Source organism: Taudactylus pleione, unplaced genomic scaffold (genome assembly GCF_031769625.1).
Source record: "Taudactylus pleione unplaced genomic scaffold, aTauple2 ptg000363l, whole genome shotgun sequence".
Taxonomy (NCBI): Eukaryota; Metazoa; Chordata; class Amphibia; order Anura; family Myobatrachidae; genus Taudactylus; species Taudactylus pleione.
In genome coordinates this window covers 1822433-1850348 of record NW_028284764.1, presented here as the reverse complement: position 1 = coordinate 1850348, position 27916 = coordinate 1822433, and the positions used below count along the sequence as shown (strand labels likewise).

The 27916-nt window shown below is 49.7% G+C and overlaps 1 protein-coding gene across 5 annotated transcripts in view; it reads right to left on the bottom strand.

Annotated features, from left to right (window-relative positions):
- Positions 1-27916, bottom strand: part of CDC42BPA (CDC42 binding protein kinase alpha) — a 289477-nt gene that overhangs the window by 48734 nt on the left and 212827 nt on the right. For 2 of the 5 annotated variants that reach the window (XM_088444439.1, XM_088444443.1), the window contains exons 19-26: positions 24101-24249; positions 19077-19168; positions 18396-18472; positions 8472-8555; positions 6301-6420; positions 4665-4745; positions 3267-3372; positions 622-758 (exon numbers count right to left, since the gene is read on the bottom strand). In XM_088444439.1, coding sequence (XP_088300565.1) covers positions 622-758; positions 3267-3372; positions 4665-4745; positions 6301-6420; positions 8472-8555; positions 18396-18472; positions 19077-19168; positions 24101-24249 — 846 coding nt within the window. The remainder of the gene's footprint in view (positions 1-621; positions 759-3266; positions 3373-4664; positions 4746-6300; positions 6421-8471; positions 8556-18395; positions 18473-19076; positions 19169-24100; positions 24250-27916) is intronic. The other 3 variants (XM_088444441.1, XM_088444444.1, XM_088444442.1) reach the window with 2 other exon arrangements.

Genomic DNA, 27916 nt, shown 5'->3' with positions numbered 1-27916 from the left:
AATGATCAGCAATTTGCTCCTAAATGCCAGAAAACAGAGGAAAATGGTCGTCAGACAAGTTTGTTAAATGTTTGATCTAAACAATTTGTTCAAACAACAGTTTTTGTCCATTTTCTGCCGTTTGGGAGCAGATTGCTGATTGTCATTTGCTTTCATACCTTACCAGATTTTCATTCCAACCAATCATCTAGTTGGTTGGTTTGACAGATAATCTTTACGTGTGTATGCACCTTTACCCCTAACTTTAATACCCAAACAACCCTTAACTACTAACAACCTACCTAACCCTCGAATCTAACCTAACCCATCCCTAACCCAAAATGGGCAGACTAGATGGGCCATATGGCTCTAATCTGCTGTCAAATTCTATGTTTCTACTACCATGCATGTTGACATGGGGTACTAAGCCTCGGAGAGAGATAAAGTACCAACCAGTCAGCTCCCGTCATTTTTCAAACACAGCCTGTAAAGTGACAGGAGCAGATTGGTTGGTACTTTCTCTCTCTTCAAGGCTTAGTATAGACCCCATAGTGACTACATACCCCCGTTGTACTAAGTACGTAATACACAATAGCGTCTGCAAATGGTCACAGTCTGTAACACGTGCACAGTCTCACTTACTCGAACATGGCCTTCATACGCTGTCCCTATTCCCTTTTGGGGGTCGATGCCCAGCGGCCCCTTCGTCTGCTCGGGAGGGATGGGGCAGACGGAGGGAGCCTTATCCGCACAGGTTACGTGGCAAGAGAAACCACACACTGCAAAGGCAAATAAAACATCATTAGGGAACGGGACACACTGACAGCGAGGACGATACACAAATACACTACCATGTACGTTCACTGCATCCCTGCGCAGCTGAGCTTACAGCACAGTGTATACTGGGATACAGGAAAACAAAGTCAATTGCCCGTGGTCACAAAGTGGTCGCAGGACGTAACGGCGCGACGGTTGTGTGGTCTCAGCCACTGACAGACTCTCTCACTTTCACTAGAAACTAACATCGTCAATGACTGCAGCAAAACCGTGATCCACCGTATGTAAGACACAGAACGTCAGGAGAGAATGGGAAGATAACGTGTATAGGAGGGAGAAGGGTCGGGAGAGAATGGGAAGATAACGTGTATAGGAGGGCGAAGGGTCGGGAGAGAATGGGAAGATAACGTGTATAGGAGGGAGAAGGGTCGGGAGAGAATGGGAAGGTAACGTGTATAGGAGGGAGAAGGGTCGGGAGAGAATGGGAAGGTAACGTGTATAGGAGGGAGAAGGGTCGGGAGAGAATGGGAAGGTAACGTGTATAGGAGGGAGAAGGGTCGGGAGAGAATGGGAAGGTAACGTGTATAGGAGGGAGAAGGGTCGGGAGAGAATGGGAAGGTAACGTGTATAGGAGGGAGAAGGGTCGGGAGAGAATGGGAAGGTAACGTGTATAGGAGGGAGAAGGGTCGGGAGAGAATGGGAAGATAACGTGTATAGGAGGGAGAAGGGTCGGGAGAGAATGGGAAGATAACGTGTATAGGAGGGAGAAGGGTCGGGAGAGAATGGGAAGATAACGTGTATAGGAGGGAGAAGAGTCGGGAGAGAATGGGAAGATAACGTGTACAGGAGGGAGAAGGGTCGGGAGAGAATAGGAAGATAACGTGTACAGGAGGGAGAAGGGTCGGGAGAGAATAGGAAGAGAACGTGTATAGGAGGGAGAAGGGTTATAGTATCTGGGAATTACATGGAGTTGTCCCCCTATAGTCACTAAGTGGCACAGTATTACAGGAAGCGTGTGCTGGAGGGGAAAAGGGGGGAGAGATGTGCTGCAACAGAGTGCGAGAGACAGAGTATCGAGCGTACAAAGTAGGGGGCAGCGCACACCGGACCGCTACCTGTATAATCTGATACAGAATCTGAGATTGTACCTCTAAGTGTCATAATATGGAAGTGAGGAGAGATCGGCTGAGAGCATGAAATAACATTGGGGGGGGATTATTAAGGGCTCGTTTACACCGATCTGCTTTAAATGTGTTTTTTTATTTCTTTTTATGAAAAACATAAAAACCAGGAGAAATAAAGATACAGATTTGAGCGCGATGCAGGAAAAGTGCGCAGAAAACATGGTACAAAGGCAGCGCTTTAAAACGAAACTAAAGCGCGTGGTAGTTTTCACGAAATTCTCCCAACATGTGAGTGAATGAGCCCTAAATCTGCCGTACGGTGCTTTATTTCCTTAGGAGGCGCCATGAAAGTTACGTTGAGATTACTTTATAAGAATTTATAGGATTCTGTTTATTTTTTATAGCGCCACCAATTACACAGCGCTGTACACAACACTGTATAATAACGTTATAGAAACTCTATTTATTTTATGTTACTATGCACGCTTCTTGGTGTTTGTATGCCATGTCTATTTTCTATGAACTATATATAATTAAATAATAATATGAACTTACATATGTGGAATACACATTTATTGAATGTATTTAAAGATGGCGGCCCAGGTGCATAGATTATATTCAGTTGCTGCATTGGACGCAGAGAACTTTGTGATTTTCCGCATTTGGGGCAGCTTTATACTGGATGCTTTAGATCAGTGGTGTCAAACTCGGGCCCTTCAGCTTTTGTGGGACTACATATCCCAGCATACCCTGCCACAGTTTTAGCATGCCCTAATAGTAAAACTGTGGCACTGCATGCTGGGAAGTGTAGTTCCACTGCAGCTGGGGGGCCCAGGTTTGACACCACTGCTTTAGATGCTGATAATCTGGACTTTATAGAACAGTCGCTGTTATTCCTCTATTGTGGAGTCTGGAGGGCGAACCGCGGCTGCTGAGCCCTGGCGGAGAGCTGAAGGGTCTAAGGCGCTGTTGGCTAAGCTGTAAGCAGGCGACACCTGAACAGCGATCTAATACGGAGGTCGGACTATTAAAGATGGTTTAGGTTAAAGATGGAAGTCTATCATATTGTCCAATCTGATGTGACAACTTCATAATAGGAGGATTAGTCTTGTGACATTTATTCTGAAAATGATTTTCTTTCCTCAATAACTGTGTCTGTACTACTCCTCCTACTGGATCGTACAATCCCCTGATGGGGATGTAGTTAAATGAAAAAAAAAAAAAAAACTTTTTTATTAAAAAAATTTCAGTTATTTTTCAGTTTTTTTCTGGTATAATTTTATTTTTAGGGTGGGTTTATATTGTGTGGTGTTCTCTATGTTCCGGGCAGTAACCGGAGAGGACAGTGTGTGGTCAGCTTAAATCTGGGGGCTCCGTTATACTCACCCTCGCAGGTGCACCCCTGTCGGATCAGCCCCACCATCAGAGAGGTGCACTGGTTACATTTCGTTGGCGTGTTGAAGGACTTGACCACAAACTGGTGGGCTTTGGGCTATAAGACAAAAAGATATTATTCATGGTCTTGGTGACGCACAGGTGTATGACGTATTGGTGTAATCGCGCCTTCCCTCATAGCAGTTATACTTTATGTTTCTGTCTATTAGGTTTGTACCCCAGGGGCCATCTGGAATGGCTCTTATACCTCAGTGCTCCGTCTGTAACCTCAATCTCTATGGCAGATTGATACGGCTGCTGCTGCCAGTCAGTCAAGAAGCTCCTTGGTGATGGCTGAGGAAGTTATGCCACAGGGTCTCAAAGCCCCTCTGCTGCCTAAACCATAGGCCATGTGACTGGCTGCCATTGGAAACTGTAACTCAACTATAAGCTTGTATCACAGACCAACGGAAAAACAAATAACTCCATAGGGTGGGGGGTCCATTCAATTACCCGCGAAATGGGGGTGCAATTTTCCCGAATCCTGCGCGAAGCCTACACCGCCGATTTCTGTTTGCTGCTGTAAACACAAAAATCGATGTAGCCGCGTTGTTTGGAGTACTGTATATGTCAAACATATGCTCTCCCCTGCATCGCGGGACATTGCTCCCACTATTGGCGGTTTAATTGAACGTGGCAAATCGCGGCAGGCATGGTGAGAGGCGTGCGCCCGCGAGCGTATACGCGCACTGCTTTCGCACCAGAGTCTCCGTAGGATTGCATGATGCGATCGCAGTGCACACCATAGCGTATGCTGCTGCAGTTAATAGCATGGCGCGATGCGTGTGCACGTCTGTAGTGCGATCGACAAGGATGTAAGAGGACACATCTGTATCAAAGCCTTTACACACGGCATTGTCCTGTACACATTCCAATCTATGTTCTACTACGCTCGTCTCACCGAGCACAGCACAGTCCAGCCCTGCACGGGAAACGAGTTATCCATTAATACAGACGCTCCAATCACTAGGGCAATTTCCATGTGAGCTCTAGCACTTTCATTTAGAGTTATGGCTCCCCAGCTGTTGTAGGGCTACAAGTCCCAGCCATCAGTGGCTATGCCCAAACGCCAGCGCTGCAAACAGAGCAGCTCTCCCTGAAATCCCTGTCACTGCTGGGAAAGTAGAATCTGTGTTCCCTGTAGGGATTGTGAGTGACAGGTGAGCCAGGTCATGTGACCAGCCAGAGGGTGAGGGATGAGTTGTGTCAGCTGACTCCCATATCAAGCTCCACCCCTGCCTAGCATGTCCCGCCCATGCAGAGGGAACCACAGCCGGGTGCTGACGGCTTTCCCGGGCCTCCTGCACCGGATCTGTATGAATGCTATCACTGCTGCGCCATGTACGTTACCTTGAGGGCGGAGGAGCCGGAGCTGAGGTATGAAGCTCTGATTGTTGGTGTCTGCGCTGAGCGAGGAGGGTGATCAGCTGTCTGTAGGGATAAGATGTAAAATGTCAACCATGTGCCCTGTACTACCCAGATCCCTGATACATAGAACACCTGCCAACATCTGATGCCAGGGAAATATATACTATACCAGCCATGTGCCCTGTACTACCCAGATCCCTTATAGATATAACACCTGCCAACGTCTGATGCCAGGGAAATATATACTATACCAGCCATGTGCCCTGTGTACTACCCAGATCCCTGATACATAGAACACCTGCCAACGTCTGATGCCAGGGATATATATATATACTATACCAGCCATGTGCCCTGTGTACTACCCAGATCCCTGAAACATAGAACACCTGCCAACGTCTGATGCCAGGGATATATACTATACCAGCCATGTGCCCTGTACTACCCAGATCCCTGCCAACATCTGATGTCAGGGAAATATATAGTAATGTATTTTATTTCACACTAGCAGCGTGCACCACACACATACTATACCAGCCATGTGCAGCCCCCACACATACTATACCAGCCATGTGCCCCCATCCACACACACTACACTGGCCACACACCAACTATACCAGTCACATAGCCCCACCCACTCTCCCGGCCACACAGCCTCTATGCCAGCCATGTACCCACACATGCACTATAAAAACTACTTGCTCCATACCAGCCAATTTCTCCTACACATATTATACCAGCCACATGCCCCCTATAACAACCATGCATGTGCTATACTAGCCGTTTGCCCACCCGCACACTATGCCAACCAAATGCCCACACACACACACGCTATAACAGCTGTGTGCTTCCACCAACACAATATAAACCTTCATAGGAAAAGATATTAATCACTATACATTAGGCATTAGGTGTAATAAACATTCCCTGCCATTGGTGAAGACATTTTACTATTTGCTACAGCAGAAATGTGCGATTCAACTACATGTAACGGATCACAGCACCGTGTAAATCTCTGCCAGATCCAGACAAACTCCCCAAATGTAATAGGGTCCAGCTATGAGAAAGTGACAATTTTTGGGGCACTTGTGCAGGGGATTTAAAACAGAAATGTTTGTAAAGGCAAAATCCCTCTCTCAGAAGCGAATCCGAATACATTTGGCCTTCTGTTTTAAAACGCCCCCCCACTTTCTTTCAGCAGTCGGTAGGTTTAGTTTAACCCATTAAGTGCATAAATGAAGAATTACCCCAATTCTTCCATTCATATCCCTTAATCCGTATCACTTATTTAGTTTTTGTTGGAAAAGCAATATGTAACTGTCAGCCACTCTGGATAATGCTGGAGGGCTCAGTGCCAGCCAGCCAGCAGGATGACGGGCAGAGAGGCTGCTGCAGATGCCACGTCTATGTGCCACTGGATGCCTGCTTCTCTACACTGTGCCCGAAAATAAGGAATTATCCTGGAGACAACAGCATACGACAAAATACTCATTTGTTACCACCAGAGGGCAGCAGAGGAAATTCTAAAAATATAGTTTAACAAGCAACTAAGTGCCCACTGCACGAGTGCCCGGCATTACACACTGGTGGGCACTATAAACGGAGACCAGGCAGCAGGTACCTCGCTGGGCTCGATGTCGCTCATGGTTGACGGCGATCTGGAGCGCGATATGACCTGAGATTTCATGTCCTCGTCGCGTGACGGCGTGTTGGACAGGGTAAAATTGTCCACTGAATCCATCTGAAAACACAGAAAGGGGAGAGTTTGCTCAATAGCCGGAAATGTTGGGCGACCTTCCCCCTGATTCTAAGGGATGAATGCAACTCAGGTAGAACAAGCAGCCTAACTCCGGCAAATCATAGAATGGGGGGTGACTCAGGTGTTGGGGGCGTAGATCCCGCGTAACTTAGTTACTCTCTCTATAACTGTATACACAGAACACAAAGATAACAGCAAATACAAATCAAGACACAAATGCTTGTAAGTGGTGTTAGAGAGACCCGCACTAGGACCGCTATCCGTGCACTGGTTAGTGTTGTTAATGAGGAGACATGGGACAGGCTCCCGGGACAGGTACCAATGGCTGGGAAGGGAGATAACATGTGGTGGGTGGAGGATGACTAAACAAGGCCAGGGGTCCTTCATATTAAACGCATGATATCATTTACAAACCGCACATTGTACGTCCCCGCAATGCTTCTCTATGGGCGCCCTCTCTCCATAGAGAACATCTCAGGAGCAGGCCCAGTGGGATTAGGCCCCCACCTGTAAAATTATTCTCCACCTGAATCTGTGGAGACCCTGGGAGCAGCCAGCGGGGACGATACATCGATGTAAGACCTACGTCCGCACTTCAAGGCCACGTCCTTTATGCAGTCAAATGTAGTTTGCTCTTAAAAAACTGTCCAGTTTAAACGTCACCCGCGTATCACATTAATGCTAAGAGTGGGGGCCCAGGGCATCGGGGACTGGCTGTTTTATATTTTTTGTTACTTTTGTGTAGAATTAGGTGTAGTTGTGCTCCTATAATCAGCACGTGCCAAATAATGCCATAGAGCCGCCCAACCACCCATATCTGGGCGCTGCCTTGTAAAGCTAGAAAGCAGGCGGGGGGGGGGGGGGTCACAGATCATAGTATGTATAGTGACAGCGTTGAGGGTTTGCACCTTGGAGATTTGGAAAAGACCATTACTGGACCCTGTAAACAGGATGCGTCTCCCGTAATAAGTTAGTATCATTTGCAAATCACGATATTTCCTTTTACATCTAGATCAAGGATGAGCAGTAGTCTGCCTTCCAGCTGTTGTTGAACAACAAATCCCAGCATGCCTTGCAACAGTTTTAGCATGGCCAAATAGCAAAACTGTGGAGAGGACATGCTGGGATGTGTAGTTCTACAACAGCTGGGGGCGCTTATAGCCCACCCCTAATCTAGATCAATCTCCTACCTTGTTGGTTAAAATGGCAGCACTCCCATCTGCGGGTGTAGATATATTTGTACACTACAGAGGTTTGGTAACTCCCTCATCAGCCATGACCCAAAATACAATGAGATCACACCCTGCTACGATAATGTTATCTGACCATTTATACTTTAATAATCTACTTATCAGATCTTAATAATTATTTGTATCTGTTTTTCTCAAACAATTCTTAACACCCCCCCCCCCCCAATCATTTGCCAATAAGATGATCTGAAAGTTATTAATATTAAATTTTTTCCTGCTTACGGCTATTAAAATAAGCAGAAAGTTTAAAACCGCTTCTAAACTATCTACTTGTGAGCTGGAGATTTCAGTTATTAGTACAGCAGGAGTATTCCTGGCCTCCTTGTATATGCCGGGTTTAAAGTTTTAGAAAGTGGCACAAATTATTTCTCAGGTGTAGAATAAGACAAAACCATGGGTGTGCGGCCGATCCCAGACCTGATCTGGGGGTGAGGTTAATCTCGGGGCGTTGCATTAGACCAGTAATAAAGCCCACTAATGTGATATTACATATAGACCGTGACCGGATTAATTCATGGGTGAATACGGAGGTAAGTGAAAAATAACGCAGCAACTGCTCATCGTGGGAGTAACATCATTTTGTTGAGACAACTCAGTACATTAATGCCATTCTAAAACTGCACTGTGCAAGCGATGGTTAATATAATGCTGAACCGATATCCCCCCGTGTTATTATTGCCGGGGTACTAGAGGACATAAGAGCATAGAGAGCAGCCGGTCAGCATGCAACAGCTATAGCAGAAGAAGCCTGAAATGAACCGTGTAAAACAAAGACATTTATACCACAGGCAGGAAAGGGGGAGCACACAAAGCAAGACAGCCTCTTACACGTCTGCCTTTACTGGCAGGATGGCAGGACGGAGATCGCTTCAGGAGAGAGGGAGAACAGGTTACACACTGCTCAGAGACAGACATAGAAATGCACAGTATCACAGACAGCCTGCAGGGGGCAGTGTAACCGCACACCACTCAACTCGTAAAATTACCTGTGTGATCTTTCAGCATAATCTATTTAAAACTATCACCGCAGGGCATTATAAAGCGACACTACACACTATAATCTGGAAATAATAATCCATCCAACAATAACAAGAGATATGGTAAGAACTTACCTTTGTTATCTCTGTTTCTACGAAGTCCATAGGGTCCACAGGGTTGACCTTGGGGTTATAGCTGGAACAGGATCCATGGGCACCACACAGTTAAGCTTTTAGCTCCCAGGATGCACTTGGGTCCTCCTCTATACCCCGCCCCCGAGCCACAGGCACCCCAGTTGGTAAGCAGCCTAGGCCGGAGGAGAATATGGAACAGAGAGAAGGAAGACTGGAACACACAAGAAACCATACTCACAGCAATAGGAGACGGAAAACCGGTGACCAGCCACACAGCCCATTTGAAGCCAGGTGCGTCAGGGCGGGCGCCCTGTGGACCCTATGGACTTCGTAGAAACAGAGATAACAAAGGTAAGTTCTTACCATATCTCTTGTTTTCTACTTCAGGGTCCATAGGGGGTCCACAGGGTTGACCTTGGGGATGTCCCAAAGCAGTACAACTAAGGGCGGGGACGCTCCTGTGCTGAAAGGAGTACCCGGCGCCCAAAGGATGCATCCTGAGAGGCAAAGGTGTCAAACGCATAGAACCTCAAAAACGTTTGAATTGAAGACCAAGTGGCCGCCCTACACAGCTGAACAGCAGAAGCGCCACGTCTAGCAGCCCAAGAGGGACCCACAGAACGAGTGGAATGAGCCTTAACAGAGGCTGGCACAGGTAAGCCCTCCTGTGCATAAGCCTCACAAATAACGGAACGAAGCCAACGGGCTAACGTTTGTTTGTTGGCAGGCCAACCCCTCTTGTGAAAACCAAAGAGGATAAACAAGGAATCAGACTTCCTAACCGAAGCCGTCCGGTCTACATAAATTCTAAGCGCCCGGACCACATCTAAGGAAGTCTCACCAGCTGAAAGATCAGGGGACTGAAAAGCTGGCACAACAAGTTCCTGATTAATATGGAACTTCGAGACCACTTTGGGCAAAAACTCAGGACGAGTGCGGAGCACCGCTCTGTCCTGGTGAAAAATTAGGAAAGGAGGGCGACAGGAAAGCGCCCCCAATTCAGACACCCTCCTGGCCGAAGCAATTGCCAGGAGAAAAACCGTCTTAAATGTCAGCCACTTGAGCTCCACCGCCTCAAGAGGCTCAAACGGAGGACCCTGCAGGACCCGTAGCACCACCGCCAAGTCCCAAGGAGCCACCGGAGGCACAAAGGGAGGCTGGATCCTGATAACACCTTGGAAAAAGGTGTGAACGTCTGGTAGTATTGCAATCCGCCGTTGAAACCACACGGACAAGGCGGACACATGAACCTTCAGAGATGCAAGGCGTAAGCCGAGATCCAATCCTGACTGAAGAAATTCCAAGATCCTAGAAACTCGGAACACCTGAGGATCATAAAGTCTGGACTCACACCACTGAAAGTAAGTGTGCCACACTCTGTGATAAATCCGTGCTGAAGCAGGCTTGCGTGCCCTGAGCATCGTACCAATAACCGAACTGGAGAAGCCCCGAGACCTCAAGACGGCTGTCTCAAGAGCCACGCCGTCAAAGACAGCCGACCCAGATCCGGGTAAAGGCAGGGCCCCTGAGACAACAGGTCCCGACGTTGAGGAAGAAGGTACGGAACGTCGATGGAGAGGCTCCTCAGATCGGAGTACCAAGGACGTCTGGGCCAGGCCGGAGCTACCAGCACGAGCATGCCGCCGTCCTGCTTGAATTTCCGCAGAACCCGAGGAAGCAGGGAAATCGGAGGAAACAGATACGCCAGGTGAAACGTCCATGTCAGCGACAGCGCGTCCACCAGACTTGCACCTGCGTCTCTTGTCCTTGACCCGTAAACGGGCAACTTGTGATTGTGACGGGAGGCCATCAAGTCCAGCTCCGGCAGTCCCCACCTGTCCACGAGTAGCTGAAACACCTCTGGGTGAAGCGACCATTCCCCGGGATGCACGTCGTGACGGCTGAGGAAGTCCGCCTCCCAATTGAGGACTCCGGGGATGAAGACCGCCGAGATCACTGGAATGTGACCCTCCGCCCAAGACAGGATACGAGACACCTCCGACATCGCTGCCTGACTGCGAGTTCCGCCTTGGTGATTGATATACGCCACCGTGGTGGCGTTGTCGGACTGCACCTGTACCGCCCTTCCGTGAAGAGCGGGGCCGGACGACTGCAGGGCCTTGTATACTGCCCGCAGTTCCAGGATGTTGATGGGGAGAAGTGCTTCTTCCGCTGACCAACGACCCTGAAGCGACAAAGAGCCGGTCACTGCCCCCCAACCCCGGAGACTGGCATCCGTCGTGAGCAGGACCCAGTCCGGGACCCAAAATGGGCGCCCCTCGACCAGATGAGCTGTCTGAAGCCACCAAGCCAAAGATAGCCGAACGTCCGGAGACAACACCAGCACCTGAGAGCGGATCCGGTGAGGTAACCCGTTCCATTCTGATAGAATCAGCCCCTGCAGGGGCCGGGAATGGAACTGGGCAAATTCCACCATGTCGAATGTCGACACCATGGACCCCAGAACTCTCATAGCCGAATGGACCGACAGGCGGCAACGGCTCAGGCAACTGCGTATCCGCAGCTGTAGTGAGGCGACCTTCTCCGGAGTCAGGAAGATCCTTTGCTGACGCGAATCCAGCAGGGCTCCCAAATGAACCATCCGCTGTGATGGAATCAGGGAGGACTTTTTCCAATTTATCAACCACCCGTGTGCTTGCAGGCAAGCGATCGTCAGGTGGAGATGTTGAAGCAGTACCTCCGGGGAGCTCGCCAGCAACAGGAGGTCGTCCAGGTACGGCAGCAGCCGTACATTCTGGTTCCGAAGATGTGCGGCCATGACCGCCATAATCTTCGTGAACACCCTCGGTGCCGTGGAGAGACCAAAGGGTAGCGCCCGGAACTGATAGTGGTGTTGAAGGATAGCGAACCTCAGATACCGCTGGTGTGAAGATGCTATCGGAACATGGAGGTAGGCGTCCTGGATGTCCAGGGACACCATGTAATCCCCCGGTTCCATCGCCAGAATGATGGAACGTAACGTTTCCATCCTGAACTTGGGAACTCTGAGGAATTTGTTCAGAGACTTCAAGTTGAGGATAGGGCGATGAGAACCATTGGGTTTCTGCACCAGAAACAGAGACGAATAATACCCCGTCCCTCGTTGTGATAGAGGAACGGGAACAATGACCCCTGCTTTCAGCAAGGACTCTATAGCCTCCTGAACCTGTAACGCCTTGGTCTTGTCCTGAGAAGGACTTGTGCAGAAAAACTGGTGGGGTGGTCTGTGCCGAAAAGACAGGGCGTACCCCTGGGAGACCACTTCTCGAACCCAGGCATCCGTGGTGGTATTGTGCCAGCACTGGGCAAATAGAAGAAGTCGGCCTCCCACTCTGAGGTCCCCCAGAGGGAGGCCCGTCCCATCAGGCCGCAGGTTTATCTTCCTGCTTGGAAGAAGGGCGCCGAGCACTCCAGGCTTGCTTCTTGGGTTTAGAGGCCGTCTTACTCGCAGACTGTCTCGGGAAGGACTGACCTTTCGCCTTACCCTGAACCCGAAAGGAACGAAAAGCCGAACTCCGAACCTTAGCAGGCAGTGCCGCCGAAGGGAGGAAGGCCGACTTGGATTTAGCCAGGGTGTCCACTATTTTGTCCAAGTCCGGACCAAATAGTAATTCCCCATTGAAAGGTAAGGCCTCCAGACCTTTCTTTGAATCAGAGTCCGCTCTCCAGGACCGCAACCATAAGGATCGGCGGGCAGACACCGCTGCAGCCGATACCCGCGAGGTCAGCAGACTAGCATCTAAAGAAGCTTCTCCAATGTAAGAAGCGGCGTCCCTCATTTGTCCCAACAACGCCCGCTGGACATCCGGAGCGTCGTCCGGGAAGGTATCTTCCAATGCATTGGCCCACCCCTCAATGGCCTTGGCCACCCAGGAAATGGCCATGGACGGTCGGGCCACCGCCCCGGAGAGGGAGTAAATAGACTTTAAGCAAGTCTCAACTTTCCTGTCCGTGGGATCCTTCAGCGAGGATATCGACGGTAATGGTAAGGTGGCGCCCCGAGTTAAACGGGTGACATGGGAATCCACCGCCGGTGGAGTTTCCCATTTTTTACAATGTGCCTCAGGGAAGGGGTAATTAGAAGCCAACCGCTTCTGAGGAAGGAATCTCTTACTGGGCGCCTGCCAAGCTACCGCCATATGATCCGTCAACTGATCAGACAGGGGAAACACCGCAGAAGCCACCTTAGTTTTTTTGAAACTAGGAAACTTCGACCTAGGAACCGGTGCCTCATCCTCTATAAGAAGAATAGCTCGCACCGCCCTAACTAGTGCTCGCACATTAATGGACGACTTGGTATCCATTTCCTGGACCGAGGCGTCCGAGTCAGTGTCATCAGGGACCTCCCCATCATCTGAGGAACCCTCTGAGTCCGATACCTGAGCAGCCCGTGCCATGAGTGGGCGTTTAGAAATCCTAGAAGGCATGTCAGTCTGCAACATTGACTGAAAAGCCGAGGAAGCGGCCGCCAAATTTTGCACGGAGTTGGAGAGCACATCCACCCATGGTGGAGGCGTCGCCATAGGGGCCTGAAAAGGTACCACAGGCTGCTGCGGCACAGGGGAAGCCTGTATATACATAGGCAACCCCCCAAAGGGACCAACTGATTGAGACCCAGGAGGACTCCGCAATAACTGCGGGACACCCGGGGAATGGGGGATGGTCGGCTGGGGCACCGCCCTAGTAGGGAGAGCAGTCGGGACCGACAGACGGTCCGCAATAGACACCAGCACTTGAGAAAACATCGCCCACGGTGGTTCCTGCGCCAGAGAAGGTCTGGATGGGCCAGGAGCCACCTGGCATCGACTACACAGGCCATCCTGTGACAAATCCTCCCTATCTACTCCTGCAGAACAGCGTCCGCAGGAGGCCAACACCGGAGCCACTGAGCGCTCAACCTCCTCGTCTGACATGACAGAATATATTATATATCTGGCACCAGGGTAGAAGTAAAACGCACTCACCGGTGTGCTGAACAACAGCCCACAATATGGCACTGAGTAGCACACAACTGTATGTGACGGACCTCACAAATACGTGATCTATATAAGTGAGGTCAGTAGAAACGCCCCTCCCCCACACACCTGCAGGGCTTGTAGGAGAAGTAAAGGGATAGGTATAAGCTGACAGTAAGCGGAAAATAAGCACAGACAGGCAGCACTAGCAAAAAGTCACATACCATGCAGGAAGATATACTCACTGCACCTTTACACTACAATCAACCTGCCCAGATTCAGTGTCTGGGAGGGCTATAGTGCTGTGTACGCTGTCCTTAATCAGGGGAGAGGTACACAGGGGGACCGGTCCGCGTGCTCCCTGAGATCTGCGCTGCCACTGGGAAAATGGCCGCTGGAGACCTCAGAGGAGGAGTGGCCGAGGAATCTGCAGCTCAGCGACGCCAGACTGCGTGCTGAAAGGCGCGCTGAGCTGAGGGGAGGAGCCGCTGACAGGGAAGGCTTCCTCCCCTGGCTGGCCATTAACCCCAGGGATGCTGGCTTCCCGCTTGCCGGTTATCCCTGGTGGTCTAGTGGTCCCACGGGTTATGGGGGGGGCCCGCCGCCACTGCCAGCAGCCTCCGGTCTGTCCCCCGGACCGGAGGCTAAAGGACTGCATTTAAGGCATTCCGCGCGCCGCCGCTAGCCAGCGACGCGCGGCTTACCTGAATCCCCGGCGACTCCGGCAGCAGTCCTGGGAGGTAGACAGAGTCCGGCTAGTACGGACTCTGCCCTCCCGCCGCGATCCCCAGATCAGTACTGGCGTCGCGGCGCCAGTCGGGGATCAGAGCGGCAGCGTGGGCGTCTGTACAGACAGCCCTTCGCTGCCGTCTGTAGTAAAAATAGATTAAAAATAAATAAAATTTAACTTAAAATAAAAGCTTTTGGGGGCTGCTCCTGCAGCCCCCCTGCGCGGTGACCGACTCCGGCCGGGCACCAGCTTACACTGGGGTGCCTGTGGCTCGGGGGCGGGGTATAGAGGAGGACCCAAGTGCATCCTGGGAGCTAAAAGCTTAACTGTGTGGTGCCCATGGATCCTGTTCCAGCTATAACCCCAAGGTCAACCCTGTGGACCCCCTATGGACCCTGAAGTAGAAAATTGGGGTACTCGGGCTGTTGTAGCTCTGCATACTTACACATTGTCTTGATGGGGAACTAGGGATTTATTTTTGTAATTCGATTCAGTGACTATTGCCACAAATATGGCAGGATGCACGCACTATTTCCAAAATAAAGGTTGCTGCTCCGGCAACAAAGGGACACAAGGTCCTCATTTACTAGCCTGAAATAACGGAGGGATTCCGTCGAGTTACACCGTATTTTTAAAGCGAAAATAATTTAAAAGGTAAAACCAGGTCAGCACGAGCCATAACGTCGTCTGATAATTAATTACTCAGCTGCGTTCCCATAGAGCGGATCCCTGCGTTCCCACAGAGCGGATCCCTGCGTTCCCACAGAGCGGCTCCCTGCCTTCCCACAGAGCGGCTCCCTGCCTTCCCACAGAGCGGCTCCCTGCCTTCCCACAGAGCGGCTCCCTGCCTTCCCACAGAGCGCCTCCCTGCCTTCCCACAGAGCGCCTCCCTGCCTTCCCACAGAGCGCCTCCCTGCCTTCCCACAGAGCGCATCCCTGCCTTCCCACAGAGCGCATCCCTGCCTTCCCACAGAGCGCCTCCCTGCCTTCCCACAGAGCGCCTCCCTGCCTTCCCACAGAGCGCCTCCCTGCCTTCCCACAGAGCGCATCCCTGCCTTCCCACAGAGCGCATCCCTGCCTTCCCACAGAGCGCCTCCCTGCCTTCCCACAGAGCGCCTCCCTGCCTTCCCACAGAGCGCCTCCCTGCCTTCCCACAGAGCGCATCCCTGCCTTCCCACAGAGCGCATCCCTGCCTTCCCACAGAGCGCCTCCCTGCCTTCCCACAGAGCGCCTCCCTGCCTTCCCACAGAGCGCCTCCCATAGAGTAGTTTGCAGCAATTCAATGTAAATAACAATAACTTAAACATAACAATATTCCCTATGGGGTACACAGGATTTTATATGAAAGGTTCACGGAAGGATCATTTCAATACAAGAGCTGATGCGAATATGGAACATTGCATAACATCGCATGGAGCCAATACAAAGGGGGAGATAAGCACATTAGCGGTGACAATCCACAAAACAGACACAACATCCACCAGACAGGAGACTACTCTCCCCATTATCCGCAGGAGCGGGGGAGGGGACAGCATAATTGCTTGTCATCATAGCAAAATTTTGGGATAGGTGCTGTTCCATCTCCCCAAAAAGATATATATATGTATTCTTACTGGTCTGTCAGATGTTATTGGGATTGGCAGAAATTGTCCATCTTGGGACACAAATATTACTGAGAAGAACGCCTCAATCTAGAGCGATATCAGCGACACGTATATAACCCTCGGGTGGGAATTAGGTGTACACAGACCCAGAACTATAGCGACCTCTCCCTGTCTATGCTGGTCAGTCTGCAGCTATGGGAGCATCCAGAGAGCACAACGCATCACTACGGCTATGGGAGCATCCTGAGAGCACAACGCATCACTACAGCTATGGCAGCATCCTGAGAGCACAATGCATCACTACAGCTATGGCAGCATCCTGAGAGCACAACGCATCACTACAGCTATGGCAGCATCCTGAGAGCACAACGCATCACTACAGCTATGGCAGCATCCTGAGAGCACAACGCATCACTACAGCTATGGCAGCATCCTGAGAGCACAACGCATCACTACAGCTATGGCAGCATCCAGAGAGCACAACGCATCACTACAGCTATGGCAGCATCCTGAGAGCACAACGCATCACTACAGCTATGGCAGCATCCTGAGAGCACAACGCATCACTACAGCTATGGGAGCATCCTGAGAGCACAACGCATCACTACAGCTATGGCAGCATCCAGAGAGCACAACGCATCACTACGGCTATGGGAGCATCCTGGGAGCACAACGCATCACTACAGCTATGGGAGCATCCTGAGAGCACAACGCATCACTACGGCTATGGGAGCATCCTGAGAGCACAACGCATCACTACGGCTATGGGAGCATCCTGAGAGCACAACGCATCACTACAGCTATGGGAGCATCCTGAGAGCACAACGCATCACTACTGCTATGTGAGCATCCTGAGAGCACAACGCATCACTACGGCTATGGGAGCATCCTGAGAGCACAACGCATCACTACAGCTATGGGAGCATCCTGAGAGCACAACGCATCACTACGGCTATGGCAGCATCCTGAGAGCACAACGCATCACTACAGCTATGGCAGCATCCTGAGAGCACAACGCATCACTACAGCTATGGGAGCATCCTGAGAGCACAACGCATCACTACAGCTATGGCAGCATCCTGAGAGCACAACGCATCACTACGGCTATGGGAGCATCCTGAGAGCACAACGCATCACTACGGCTATGGGAGCATCCTGAGAGCACAACGCATCACTACAGCTATGGGAGCATCCTGAGAGCACAACGCATCACTACAGCTATGGGAGCATCCTGAGAGCACAACGCATCACTACGGCTATGGGAGCATCCTGAGAGCACAACGCATCACTACAGCTATGGGAGCATCCTGAGAGCACAACACATCACTACGGCTATGGCAGCATCCTGAGAGCACAACGCATCACTACAGCTATGGCAGCATCCTGAGAGCACAACGCATCACTACAGCTATGGGAGCATCCTGAGAGCACAACGCATCACTACAGCTATGGCAGCATCCAGAGAGCACAACGCATCACTACAGCTATGGGAGCATCCTGAGAGCACAACGCATCACTACAGCTATGGCAGCATCCAGAGAGCACAACGCATCACTACAGCTATGGGAGCATCCTGAGAGCACAACACATCACTACAGCTATGGGAGCATCTGGAGAGCACAACGCATCACTGCAGAATATACCGGCCTCCGTTTCCACACCGCAGAGTATACCGGCCTCCGTTTCCACACCGCAGAGTATACCGGCCTCCCTTTCCACACCGCAGAGTATACCGGCCTCCCTTTCCACACCGCAGAGTATACCGGCCTCCCTTTCCACACCGCAGAGTATACCGGCCTCCCTTTCCACACCGCAGAGTATACCGGCCTCCCTTTCCACACCGCAGAGTATACCGGCCTCCCTTTCCACACCGCAGAGTATACCGGCCTCCCTTTCCACACCGCAGAGTATACCGACCTTCCTTTACATACTGTAAGCCGACACGTAATTACTTCTAAGACACAAATAAAGTAATATTAGGCTAAGACACAAATATCAACAAAATAAAATCTCACCATACAACTTCGGAGTCGGTCAGATGCCGACCAGGAACGATGGTAAATCTGATCAGACGACCGGCCCATCAGACCGAAAGTGTGGCCAATGTCCGACCACGCTAACGGTGTTCTGTATGATTTAGCCGGACCTTCCAGATTCAGCCAGAAAGGTCACATCTGACAAAGAAGCGGCCGTTGGGGCCAGCTGGCCGGATTGCCCATTATATGGGCACCATTATAGTGTATTCAGCAGGAAGTCACTTTATTATTCTACCAGTACCGATAATGTACAATGGAAAAACCACTTACCTCAAACTGATCCAGCACAGAGGTAGGTGCATTCAGAAATGCTAGGAAAGAATTATGGGATTCTTGATGTTTGACACCTATGGGAAAAGGGGTATAATGTAAGTACATGTAGTCATGACCCTTGTACAAATCACTGGTAAAGAATTTCATGGTGATAATTGCAATCCCAATAATAAAATACATAGGGAGGTATCCAATCAGCCAGGATTGGCGAAAATCACACTGAACAAGCGTCACGCCCCCCTTCCCAACAGCCAGTGCAGTAAGTGTAAGGTGGCCGGCTGACCGCCCGTACACAGGACATGATGTGGCGATATATCTGCCATTGGCTGTGCTGCATAGCCGACGCGATTGGTCTGTGAACCACTTCGTTCAGACATATCGCCTGTACACACAATATAAAGGCCGTTCAATTGAAGGACCCGTATGTTGGCTAGTGATACTTCGCATAAGTTGGAGGTATCAGGAGATACATGCGGCTCCATGCAAACACTTATAAGTAATATAAATATAAAAAATGTTTTTACGCTAATCAGTTCAAGCTCATCGTTCCAATGTTGCAGCAGCTCAAGTGGGACGTGGACGAAGCTTTGAGTCTATTTTGCCCAATTCACCTCTCAGAGTCTACCTGGACTTATCACCTAATACCTAATGTAAGTGACCGTTTACCCCAATTATTACCTTTCTCTGATCTGAACTCCTCAGTCTCCCATTTTAGCTTCTCAAATTCTGCAACAAGTTCCTGGTTCCTCTTCTCCGCCTCCTGGAGCTTACTGACAATGTAAATAAAAGGCGTAAGGTGCTGGGAATCTTCCAGTCATATTCCACATATATTGTAAACGTTAGGAGAAAAAGGAGGAACTTAGCCCCAAGATACACTGCACAATACTAATACACCGAGACCCATGTGCTACAGTACTGATACATCAGGGCCCATGTGCTACAGTACTGATACATCAGGGCCCATGTGCTATAATACTCATACATCAGGACCCATGTGCTACAATACTGATACATCAGGGCCCATGTGCTACAGTACTTATACATCAGGGCCCATGTGCTACAGTACTGATACATCAGGGCCCACGTGCTACAGTACTGATATACCAGGGCCCACGTGCTACAGTACTGATACATCAGGGCCCATGTGCTACAGTATTGATCCATCAGGGCCCATGTGCTACAGTACTGATCCATCAGGGCCCATGTGCTACAGTACTGATCCATCAGGGCCCATGTGCTACAGTACTGATCCATCAGGGCCCATGTGCTACAGTACTGATCCATCAGGGACAATGTGCTACAGTACTGATACATCAGGGCCCATCATGTGCTATAATACTCATACATCAGGGCCCATGTGCTACAGTACTGATACATCAGGGCCCACGTGCTACAGTACTGATACATCAGGGCCCACGTGCTACAGTACTGATACATCAGGGCCCATGTGCTACAGTACTGATACATCAGGGCCCACGTGCTACAGTACTGATACATCAGGGCCCATGTGGTACAGTACTGATACATCAGGGCCCATCATGTGCTATAATACTCATACATCAGGGCCCATGTGCTACAGTACTGATACATCAGGGCCCATGTGCTACAGTACTGATACATCAGGGCCCACGTGCTACAGTACTGATACATCAGGGCCCATGTGCTACAGTACTGATACATCAGGGCTAGGGATGTGCAGGCTCGGATAGGTTCGAGTTTGCACGTGGAGTTCGGATTTTTCCCTCCAAAAAAACGGAACTCAGAACGAGGCAAAACGTCATCTTACATGGACGAACATCATCATTCCTGGACAAAAGACCAGGAATGATGATGTTCGTCCATGTAAGATGACGTTTTGCCTCGTTCTGAGTTCCGTTTTTTTGGAGGGAAAAATCCGAACTCCACGTGCAAACTCGAACCTATCCGAGCCTGCACATCCCTAATCAGGGCCCACGTGCTACAGTACTGATACATCAGGGCCCATGTGCTACAGTACTGATACATCAGGGCCCACGTGCTACAGTACTGATACATCAGGGCCCACGTGCTACAGTACTGATACATCAGGGCCCACGTGCTACAGTACTGATACATCAGGGCCCATCATGTGCTATAATAATACATCAGGGCCCATCATGTGCTATAATACTCATACATCAGGGCCCATGTGCTACAGTACTGATACATCAGGGCCCATGTGCTACAGTACTGATACATCAGGGCCCACGTGCTACAGTACTGATACATCAGGGCCCATGTGGTACAGTACTGATACATCAGGGCCCATCATGTGCTATAATACTCATACATCAGGGCCCATGTGCTACAGTACTGATACATCAGGGCCCATGTGCTACAGTACTCATACATCAGGGCCCATCATGTGCTATAATACTCATACATCAGGGCCCATGTGCTACAGTACTGATACATCAGGCCCCATGTGCTACAGTACTGATACACCCGGCCCCATGTGCTACAGTACTGATACATCAGGGCCCATGTGCTACAGTATTGATCCATCAGGGCCCATGTGCTACAGTACTGATCCATCAGGGCCCATGTGCTACAGTACTGATCCATCAGGGCCCATGTGCTACAGTACTGATACATCAGGGCCCATCATGTGCTATAATACTCATACATCAGGGCCCATGTGCTACAGTACTGATACATCAGGGCCCACGTGCTACAGTACTGATACATCAGGGCCCACGTGCTACAGTACTGATACATCAGGGCCCATCATGTGCTATAATAATACATCAGGGCCCATCATGTGCTATAATACTCATACATCAGGGCCCATGTGCTACAGTACTGATACATCAGGGCCCATGTGCTACAGTACTGATACATCAGGGCCCATGTGCTATAATACTGATACATCAGGGCCCATGTGCTATAATACTGATACATCAGGGCCCATCATGTGCTATAATACTGATACATCAGGGCCCATGTGCTATAATACTGATACATCAGGGCCCATGTGCTACAGTACTGATACATCAGGGCCCACGTGCTACAGTACTGATACATCAGGGCCCATCATGTGCTATAATACTCATACATCAGGGCCCACGTGCTACAGTACTGATACATCAGGGCCCACGTGCTACAGTACTGATACATCAGGGCCCACGTGCTACAGTACTGATACATCAGGGCCCACGTGCTACAGTACTGATACATCAGGGCCCATCATGTGCTATAATAATACATCAGGGCCCATCATGTGCTATAATACTCATACATCAGGGCCCATGTGCTACAGTACTGATACATCAGGGCCCATGTGCTACAGTACTGATACATCAGGGCCCACGTGCTACAGTACTGATACATCAGGGCCCATGTGGTACAGTACTGATACATCAGGGCCCATCATGTGCTATAATACTCATACATCAGGGCCCATGTGCTACAGTACTGATACATCAGGGCCCATGTGCTACAGTACTCATACATCAGGGCCCATCATGTGCTATAATACTCATACATCAGGGCCCATGTGCTACAGTACTGATACATCAGGCCCCATGTGCTACAGTACTGATACACCCGGCCCCATGTGCTACAGTACTGATACATCAGGGCCCATGTGCTACAGTACTGATCCATCAGGGCCCATGTGCTACAGTACTGATATATCAGGGCCCATGTGTTGATATCACATTTAGGTGCAAAATTTGTTCCAAATCACAGCGGCCAATCAGATGCTTGCTCTCATTGCCTCCTTTGCATTAGCTAAACACTGACAGTTTGCTCGGCTCTTTGCAAATTTGCACCTGATTGTAGTAAATGAGATCATGAACAGAATCCAGCAGTGATCCCTATCAGCCGGAATCAGTCCATATAAATGCAGATCAATCACCACTATTAGTCAGCCAAATCATCATCTAATTTGCAATGATCGATAGCTGGATAATATTCCCAGGATATAACACAGAGGTCTCTACATGAATCATCGTGGTAGTGAACATAAATAGCTATTAGAAGTCGGTCAGTATTTATCATCTGTAAAGTACTACACAGAGCATTCTAATTCTAAACAATTCACTTCACAGTGTTTACAAACCTCCCAAGGAGAAGTACAGTAATTAGAATTATTTTACCTCGTTTCACTCACAATAAACATTCCAAGAGTTGAAAGCAGGTGGCGAAGTGTTAAAAATGAATTGGCCACTAGGTGGCGACAATGACTACTAACTAAATGCAATGAACTGAAAGGTTAACAGATATCAAAAACGTTCTCGATCAGCTGCTAATAACATTCACCAATACAGGGCTGTAATAATGAAAGTATACCTATATACAGCACTCTAGAGCGAGCTCTAAAGTAATGAAGAGGAGCGCATGAGGTGAGGTTGGTGATCGTGTCGGCATGTGTCGGCTGGTGAACAGCTTTCAGACATGTAGATTTATTTAGTTTTTTCTTTATTTTTTAAGAACCAGGTGTTAGGTCACCTGTACAAGTTTACAAAATATTCAAGCACTTAGGCCCGTATTCAATTTGAAGCGTTAAGTCCGGATCCGCGTTAAGTTAACGCGGATGACGTCATTATCGCCTGTTTTGATTTACCTCCGTATTCAATTTGAAAGACTTACCGCGTATGCGGAAAGTCAATGCAATGTAATAGGCGGTGAAGTATCGCCTATGAATGGCAGGCGGTAAAAAGTGCAGAATTGGGGTTTTGGGGTGCAACATTTCGGGAACCCCCCTGCAGCCTTCAGACAGTCCCCCAAAGGTAATCTGTGTCAAAAAAAATCTCAAAAAACACTTTAGGACACCCCTAAAATTGTCTTTGAAAAAGGGTGCGAAAAAAATTAATGTTGGGGTGCAAACTTAAAAACTAGCGAACTTGACTCTGGGGGGGTCCCCAAGTGTTTTTTGGATTGCAGGTGCTTGCGGCAGGTGGATTTTGAAAGATTTTTAAACTTCACTTTAGCAACTTCAAATATGCTCACCCCCATTTTAAAGTACCCCAAATTTGCTGGGATAAGTTATTTTCAGTAAAAAATACTCCAAAATACTATTCTGCATCAGGTATTGAAAAACGCAATTTAGCATCAATTGTGCCCATTTAAACACCCCCCCCCCCCCCGATTTGGCTTGCTGAAGGTATTTGGTACCATAGTGAACCCCCATGTCAGAGCATTTGGGGGGTGACAGGCTGATTTCCCCAAAAAGGACTTACCGCTTGCAAAAGTATCGCTGGGTCCCATTAACGCGTACTTTCAAATTGAATATGGGGTAAAGTGTGCACGTGCGCGATACTTTAACGCCTACCAAACGCGATGTTGGCGTTAAGTTCTGGCCGCGTCAAGTTAACGCAGCTCGGCTCAAATTGAATACGGGCCTTAGTAGAAAAAAAAAAAATGTCAAATAAATGCGTTGTCCTTGGGGTATTGGGGTAGTAATTTCCTCATTACATGACATACAACAGAAGTTTGCTCGGCCTAAACCTTTAAGGCAGCTCTAAATCGACCAACTTCCAAGTCTGCAAAGCTGTCAATCACTCTGTGTCTACCCTATCAGATAAACACCGCCGCTGTACAAATGTAAATACAATAAATACATTAATAATGACCTAGAACAGAGCTATTGCTATGTTTGTTTACTGGAAGTTTAATTGCAAAAGCTGTCGGCAGTAGGGATCGGTAGGGAAGGATGAGAGTAGCCAGCATACTGTACATACCATTCTGTAGCAATAATAGCCGCCTTCGCCTTGTTCAGTTCCTCCTGGATGTTTTGCTTGGCTCGGATTTCGGCATCCAGAGCCGACTGAAGTTCCAGCCTGGCCGACATGTCCAGCTTTGCAAAACGGCGCATTTTCCAAGGCATGTCCTGGAACACAAGCGGCGTGGATTATAGCGAGGCAGACAAGGCTGCGCTTACACAAGCACCGAGATACAGGTCACATCCTCCTCCTCCATCCATTGTATGGGGGCGGAGGCAGGGTTGCGCGGATGCGGATCGCTCCGTAAGCGCATGCTAGATGCGGAGCATCCTGGGACAGAAAAGCTTTAACTGTCTGTGTCCAGTCCTCCTAACCGCCACCTGTCCCCCATTGTCTCCCCTGTGGAGTCCAATGGACCCTGAAGAAGAAATACTGTATGTAATTTGGACGCACACCTACACTTACAACCCGAGCTGCATGGCATGGCATGGCATGGAACAGAGTGTTAGCACATAGCCCGGAGATGGAGTGTTCACGCAAATGCCGCCGCTACAGAGTTGGACACAAACGTAAATGCGCCTGTTACCAGCCATCTCTTCTGAATGTAGTGTAGGGAGAGGTAATAGTGCAATAAGGATCATGGCTGGCAGCAAACCAGGGGAACACTCCACTCTACCAGGGGTACACTCCACTCTACCAGGGGTACACTCCACTCTACCGCATCCTATAGTAATCACTCTGTACCCGCTCATCCTGGGACTGTGTATGATGTCACGGCCCGCCTCCTATAATAGTCACTCTGTACCCGCTCATCCTGGGACTGTGTATGATGTCAATACCCGCCTCCTATAATAGTCACTCTGTACCCGCTCATCCTGGGACTGTGTATGATGCCACTACCCGCCTCCTATAGTAATCACTCTGTACCCGCTCATCCTGGGACTGTGTATGATGCCACTGCCCGCCTCATATAGTAATCACTCTGTACCCGCTCATCCTGGGACTGTGTATGATGCCACTGCCCGCCTCCTATAGTAATCACTCTGTACCCGCTCATCCTGGGACTGTGTCTGATCCCACTACCCGCCTCCTATAGTAATCACTCTGTACCCGCTCATCCTGGGACTGTGTATGATGCCACTGCCCGCCTCCTATAGTAATCACTCTGTACCCGCTCATCCTGGGACTGTGTCTGATCCCACTAACCGCCTCCTATAGTAATCACTCTGTACTCGCTCATCCTGGGACTGTGTATGATTCCACTAGGCGCCTCCTATAGTAATCACTCTGTACCCGCTCATCCTGGGACTGTGTATGATACCACTGCCCGCCTCCTATAGTAATCACTCTGTACCCGCTCATCCTGGGACTGTGTATGATGTCACTACCCGCCTCCTATAATAGTCACTCTGTACCCGCTCATCCTGGGACTGTGTATGATGTCACTACCCGCCTCCTATAATAGTCACTCTGTACCCACTCATCCTGGGACTGTGTATGATGTCACTACCTGCCTCCTATAATAGTCACTCTGTACCCACTCATCCTGGGACTGTGTATGATGCCACTGCCCGCCTCCTATAATATTAACTATGTACCCGCTCATCCTGGGACTGTGTATGATCCCACTACCCGCCTCCTATAATAGTCACTCTCTACCCGCTCATCCTGGGACTGTGTATGATGCCACTACCCGCCTCCTATAGTAATCACTCTGTACCCGCTCATCCTGGGACTGTGTATGATGTCACAACCCTCCTCCTATAATAGTCATTCTGTACCCGTTCATCCTGGGACTGTGTATGATGCCACTACCCGCCTCCTATAGTAATCACTCTGTACCCGCTCATCCTAGGACTGTGTATGATGTCACTACCCGCCTCCTATAGTAATCACTCTGTACCCGCTCATCCTGGGACTGTGTATGATGCCACTACCCGCCTCCTATAGTAATCACTCTGTACCCGTTCATCCTGGGACTGTGTATGATGTCACTACCCGCCTCCTATAGTAATCACTCTGTACCCGCTCATCCTGGGACTGTGTATGAGGTCACTACCCACCTCCTATAGTAATCACTCTGTACCCACTCATCCTGGGACTGTGTATGATGTCACTACCCGCCTCCTATAGTAATCACTCTGTACCCGCTCATCCTGGGACTGTGTATGATCCCACTACCCGCCTCCTATAGTAATCACTCTGTACCCGCTCATCCTGGGACTGTGTATGATTCCACTACGCGCCTCTATAATAGTCAGTGTACCCGCTCATCCTGGGACTGTGTATGATGCCACTACCCGCCTCCTATAATAGTCACTCTGTACCCGCTCATCCTGGGACTGTGTATGATGCCACTACCCACCTCCTATAATAGTCACTCTGTACCCGCTCATCCTGGGACTGTGTATGATGCCACTACCCGCCTCCTATAATAGTCACTCTGTACCCACTCATCCTGGGACTGTATGATGTCACTACCTGCCTCCTATAATAGTCACTCTGTACCCACTCATCCTGGGACTGTGTATAATGCCACTGACCGCCTCTATAATAGTCAGTGTACCCGCTCATCCTGGGACTGTGTATGATGCCACTACCCGCCTCCTATAATAGTCACTCTGTACCCGCTCATCCTGGGACTGTGTATGATGCCACTACCCACCTCCTATAATAGTCACTCTGTACCCGCTCATCCTGGGACTGTGTATGATGCCACTACCCGCCTCCTATAATAGTCACTCTGTACCCACTCATCCTGGGACTGTATGATGTCACTACCTGCCTCCTATAATAGTCACTCTGTACCCACTCATCCTGGGACTGTGTATAATGCCACTGCCCGCCTCCTATAATAGTCACTCTGAACCCGCTCATCTTGGGACTGTGTATGATCCCCCTGCCCGCCTCCTATAATAGTCACTCTGTACCCGCTCATCCTGGGACTGTGTATGATCCCACTACCCGCCTCCTATAATAGTCAATCTGTACCCGCTCATCCTGGGACTGTGTGTGATCCCACTACCCGCCTCCTATAATAGTCACTCTGTACCCGCTGATCCTGGGACTGTGTATGATGCCACTGCCATCTTCCTATAGTAATCACTCTGTACCCGCTCATCCTGGGACTGTGTATGATGTCACTACCTGCCTCCTATAGTGGTCACTCTGTACCCGCTCATCCTGGGACTGTGTATGATGTCACTACCCGCCTCCTATAGTAATCACTCTGTACCCGCTCATCCTGGGACTGTGTATGATGCCACTACCCGCCTCCTATAGTAATCACTCTGTACCCGCTCATCCTGGGACTGTGTATGATGCCACTACCCGCCTCCTATAGTAATCACTCTGTACCCGCTCATCCTGGGACTGTGTATGATGCCACTGCCCGCCTCCTATAGTAATCACTCTGTACCCGCTCATCCTGGGACCGTGTATGATCCCACTACCCGCCTCCTATAATAGTCAGTGTACCAGCTCATCCTGGGACTGTGTATGATGCCTCTACCTGCCTCCTATAGTGAGCACTCTGTACCCGCTCATCCTGGGACTGTGTATGATGCCACTACCTGCCTCCTATATTAATCACTCTGTACCCGCTCATCCTGGGACTGTGTATGATGTCACTACCTGCCTCCTATAGTAGTCACTCTGTACCCGCTCATCCTGGGACTGTGTATGATGCCACTACCTGCCTCCTATAATAGTCACTCTGTACCCACTCATCCTGGGACTGTGTATAATGCCACTGCCCGCCTCCTATAATAGTCACTCTGAACCCGCTCATCTTGGGACTGTGTATGATCCCCCTGCCCGCCTCCTATAATAGTC